The sequence below is a fragment of the Cinclus cinclus genome, chromosome 3 (assembly GCF_963662255.1).
Source record: "Cinclus cinclus chromosome 3, bCinCin1.1, whole genome shotgun sequence".
NCBI lineage: Eukaryota > Metazoa > Chordata > Aves > Passeriformes > Cinclidae > Cinclus > Cinclus cinclus.
Genome location: NC_085048.1, coordinates 23,451,624 through 23,456,427, shown reverse-complemented (window position 1 = coordinate 23,456,427; position 4,804 = coordinate 23,451,624). Strand labels below are relative to the sequence as shown.

General features: G+C 39.6%; 1 protein-coding gene across 1 annotated transcript; it reads left to right on the top strand.

The window, feature by feature from the left end:
* The first annotated feature begins 552 nt into the window (after positions 1 to 552).
* KLHL31 (kelch like family member 31) lies at positions 553 to 4,235 on the top strand. The gene is made up of 2 exons (XM_062488541.1): positions 553 to 1,724; positions 3,503 to 4,235. The coding sequence occupies exons 1-2, from the start codon at positions 553 to 555 to the stop codon at positions 4,233 to 4,235; spliced, it is 1,905 nt and encodes a 634-aa protein (XP_062344525.1).
* Positions 4,236 to 4,804: the final 569 nt, after the last annotated feature.

The following is a 4,804-nucleotide window of genomic DNA, read 5'->3' as shown; positions in this document are numbered from 1 at the left end:
AAATCCTTTTTGTCTTTATGTCTCATCTGTTTTTTGTTTCTTTAAGAGTTTTTCTCAGTCTTAATATTTCCTGTTCATGTTCTGAACTCACCTGTAAGTCTGTAGCAGCCCTGGAGTAAGGATGAACAAAGTTTGGGGCCCGTATTTTCCCTATGCATCAGACTCATGAATTCAGGTCTAGAACCTGTCTGATTTAAATAAATATATACAATATTTTGCACTCTGGCAAACCCATTTTGAGAATTTAACTTTATGAATGTGGTAATAATAGGTGAATGTTAATTTATGATCTTGTTATTTAAAACCAAAAGGAATTACTGAATTACTTGTAGGTATATTCTTCACAGTTGGAGTATTGATTGTTATTGATAAGCAGCCATGCTGCAACCTAGAACTTAGGAAGACAGATTATCCTGTGTGTTTGGTTTTGTGACATTATAGGTATTGATAAAGGTTAGATTTGTTGCATAATCACATAGCTATTAAATTTCACAACTGTGGTGTTTCATTTTATTTTTAGCAAGTGCTTGGCTGTAATATTTCATTGCAGTCATGGCCCCTAAAAAGAAGAATGTGAAAAAGAACAAAGCAGATATCAATGAAACAACTATCATTGTGGAAGATGGCCCCCTCAGTAAACTAAATGGCTTGAATGGACTCCTGGAAGGAGGAAATGGTTTCAGCTGCATTTCATCTGAAGTTTCCGACCCATCATACTGCCCAAACCTCTTGGAAGGTCTAAGCAAAATGAGACAAGAAAATTTCCTTTGTGACTTGACTATCAGTACCAAATCCAAATCATTCAGTGTTCATAAGGTAGTGATGGCTTCAAGCAGTGAATACTTCCATAACATCTTAAAGAAAGACCCATCCACTCAAAGAGTGGACCTCAATGATGTGTCCCCAGTGGGTCTAGCTACTGTTATCACCTATGCTTACACTGGAAAACTTACTCTCTCGCTTTACACAATAGGTAGTATTATTTCCACTGCAATTTATCTACAGATTCACACTCTTACAAAGATGTGCTGTGATTTTCTAGTCCAAGAAATCAGTGTTGAGAACTGTATGTACATTGCCAATATTGCAGAGACATACGGACTAAAAGCAACCAAGGAAGCAGCACACAAATTTATTAAAGACAACTTCATTGAATTTTCAGAAACTGATCAGTTCCTAAAACTTACTTTTGATCAGATTAATGAACTTCTTGCAGATGATGACTTGCAGTTGCCTTCTGAAATTGTTGCATTCCAGATTGCAATTAAATGGCTGGAATTTGACCAAAAAAGAGTAAAGTTTGCTGCCAATCTCTTAAGTAACATCCGTTTTGGTACTATCTCAGCCCAAGACCTTGTCAATTATGTTCAAACTGTGCCAAGAATGATGCAAGATGCAGACTGCCATAAACTCCTAGTGGATGCCATGAACTATCACTTACTTCCCTATCACCAGAATACACTTCAGTCCAGAAGAACAAGGATCCGTGGAGGTTTCAGAGTCTTAGTTACTGTTGGGGGACGCCCTGCTTTAACAGAGAAGTCTCTTAGCAGAGACGTCTTATTCAGAGATCCTGAAAATGGATGGAAGAAGCTAAGTGAAATGCCTGCTAAAAGTTTTAATCAGTGTGTCACAGTGATGGATGGATTTCTTTATGTGGCTGGTGGGGAAGACCAGAATGATGCCAGGAACCAAGCCAAGCATGCAGTCAGCAATTTCTGCAGGTAACTGCTATTTCTTTTAAAGGGATGGAGGTATCTACTGAATAGAAGGCAGGCAGATAGACTAAACTGGTTTGTGTCCTCTAGCATGAATCAGTTGGATAAAGAGAAAGGGAACAATGTAGGGGAGGTATAGATGCTATTTTATATTAAACTTCAAATGAACAGAAATATACAACTGGAGTTATGCAAAAAAATTCACCATGGCTACACACGCACACTGAGAAGTGAGGAAAAACTGAGAGAACTTATTCCAAGTGGAGGAACTGGATAGGAACATAAATAGGAAGGCATGGCATGTTCTAAGGAGATGCCTTTTGACATTTTTTGACGCCTCACAGAAAGTTTGGAAAAACATATTTTAGATATTATAGCCTTCACTTTATATTAGCCATCCACCATATTTTCAACAGCATTTGTATTGGATTTCAAATTATATTATTATTATTATTATTATTATTATTATTATTATTATTATTATCAAGAGTCTAAAAACAGTGGTACCATTGCTTGAAGGCTGCCTTTTACAGTGTACCCCAAATAATACCTCACTACTAAAATATTGCAGTTCCTATCTATAGTCATCCAAGACTGCACTGGTGATTGCAAGGTCAGAAGAGTACATATGCTAAGATGCAATGTCACATGGGTGGTAGTAGTTTTTAAATAGTTCAGCCTAAAAGCTGGCAGTAGCTTGAAGCAAAGGCTGGGGGGTGGGAAAATTTTTATCTGCCTTTGATCTACTAACAGACTATGGACATGCAATGGCATTACACAGCCACAGTCCTGCCAATGCTTCCTTTTCTGCTCCCAGAAGGAACAGTCAGCTTCTCCTGAGGACATCAACATGTACACAAAGTTAATGAATGAGGAACATTCTCTAGATCAATTTTATTGTGTAATCTACTTTGTCAGAAAAATATCTTCTCTCTTGATCTTCTGCCTTTAAGCTACCCCTGACATTGTCCCAAGGAGCTGTGTCCTCAGTGGGTGTAGGGGTAGGGAGGAGGTGGGCAAATCCTTGTTGTGCCCTTAACCTTGAGCATGTCAAGTCACATGAGTATGTCTGTGGACTTGCAGATGGCAATGCTGAATGAAAATTAAAATTTACTTTCCCATAGTCTTTTTCTCATGTGATTCTCTGGTCTCCTTAGCATGCAATGGAAATGTGTGGGTCCACTCAGCATCTCCAGGAGTCATAATTTGCCATTTCCTATTTCAAAGTTGTTCATTTAAATGTCAATACAAGGAATGTTACTTCAGATAGGAATGGTGTTAAAAAGCACAGATGCTCTTTCCTCATAAAACTTACTCCATGGGAGTGGCAAGAAAAACATATTCACCGTTTAGAAAACACTAAGAGGATGCAAGTATAAATCACCACCTAAAGCTTTTAAAACCTCTGTGAGTAAATTTAGACATCTTTGCTGTGGGTGTAAATTGTGAAAGAACTTCTAAAATTCCTATTGTGTCTTGAAAGTATCTCTTCCCAGTATTCTAATGAGATTATTGTACAAAATCAAATTACAGAAGAATCAGATTTACTTCATTAAAATAATACCAGGTTTGAATGACACAAAAATAATTTTTTTCTCTAATCAAAACCTAAATTTATTCAGAAATTTAATCAGGAATACCAGTTTCATTACTCTGAATTCTAACAAGCTAAATAACTAACTAAAATTCTAGCAACCTTGCTCTTGTAGCAGTGGCATAGGAGTCCTGTATCCTTTAGCAGAGCAGTAAATAAGACTGTTACCTTATTTTTTTAATCTTTTCAGATACGACCCTCGTTTCAACAGCTGGATTCACTTGGCGAACATGAATCAGCGGCGCACCCACTTCAGCCTGAACGTGTTCAACGGGCTCCTCTTCGCCGTGGGTGGCCGCAACTCCGAGGGCTGCCTCTCCTCTGTCGAGTGCTACGTGCCTGCAACTAACCAGTGGCAGATGAAGGCCCCACTGGAGGTGCCCCGGTGCTGCCATGCCAGCGCAGTGGTGGATGGCCAGATCCTGGTCACGGGAGGTTACATCAATAACGCTTACTCTCGCTCGGTGTGCATGTACGACCCCAGCAAAGATAGCTGGCAGGATAAGGCCAGCCTCAGCACCCCAAGGGGCTGGCACTGTGCAGTGTCCCTCCTGGAGAGGGTCTATGTCATGGGTGGGTCTCAGCTGGGGGGGCGAGCGGAGAGGGTTGATGTTCTGCCTGTGGAGCGGTACAGCCCGTACACGGGGCAGTGGAATTATGTGGCGCCACTTCAAACCGGAGTTAGCACAGCTGGCGCCTCCACCCTTAACGGGAAAATTTACTTAGTGGGTGGCTGGAATGAAATAGAGAAAAAGTACAAGAAATGCATTCAGTGCTATAACCCAGATCTCAATGAATGGACAGAGGAAGATGAGCTGCCTGAGGCCACTGTGGGCGTATCTTGTTGTACTATATCCATGCCTAACACCAAGACGAGGGAGTCCAGGGCCAGCTCAGTCTCTTCTGTGCCAGTCAGTATCTAAAGACAGGTCTAACCAGCAATAAGTAAAAATGTTTACCAGTACAGCAATATAATTAACCCTTTAAGTAGAATTTTTGTGCTTATATGGAAAAAAAAAATAATTGGCTTTGCAAATGTGCTTTTTAATAGTGCAAACTGGCCAGTTTTCATGAACTTTAGTACAGGTGGCCTGGGACAGCACATTCGGGTAAAATCAATTTTCTTAGCAGGAAAAGAGGGTTAACCCATAACCACAGAATTTCATTCTCTTCCTGACTTTGCCACTGACTTACTATACTCTCTGTGGCAAATAATTTCATCTCTTTATGCCTTGGTTTCCTTACCTGTACAATTGAGATAAACTTGCTTCAGAAGATTGTTATGAGGCTTTTTGATACTAAGTTTTAAACACTTTGAGAACCCAAAATGAAAGTCAAATATGACTAGTAATAAATCTCAGTATAGATCAGAAATGTGCCATGTCATCATAAAATCAATCAGTTTTGTTCTTTTCTAAGCATTTTCTATTTTCACAAACAGAAGGGAGAAACCGGCAAACCAAAAATACCACACATAGCATGTGCATACTTT

What these genes read in the sequence shown, in the direction of transcription:
- KLHL31 (XM_062488541.1), top strand. Translation starts at nt 553, where the DNA reads ATGGCCCCTAAAAAGAAGAATGTGAAAAAGAACAAAGCAGATATCAAT. An exon ending in GCAGTCAGCAATTTCTGCAG is followed by an intron (nt 1,725 to 3,502) that starts GTAACTGCTATT and finishes TAATCTTTTCAG; the next exon opens with ATACGACCCTCGTTTCAACA.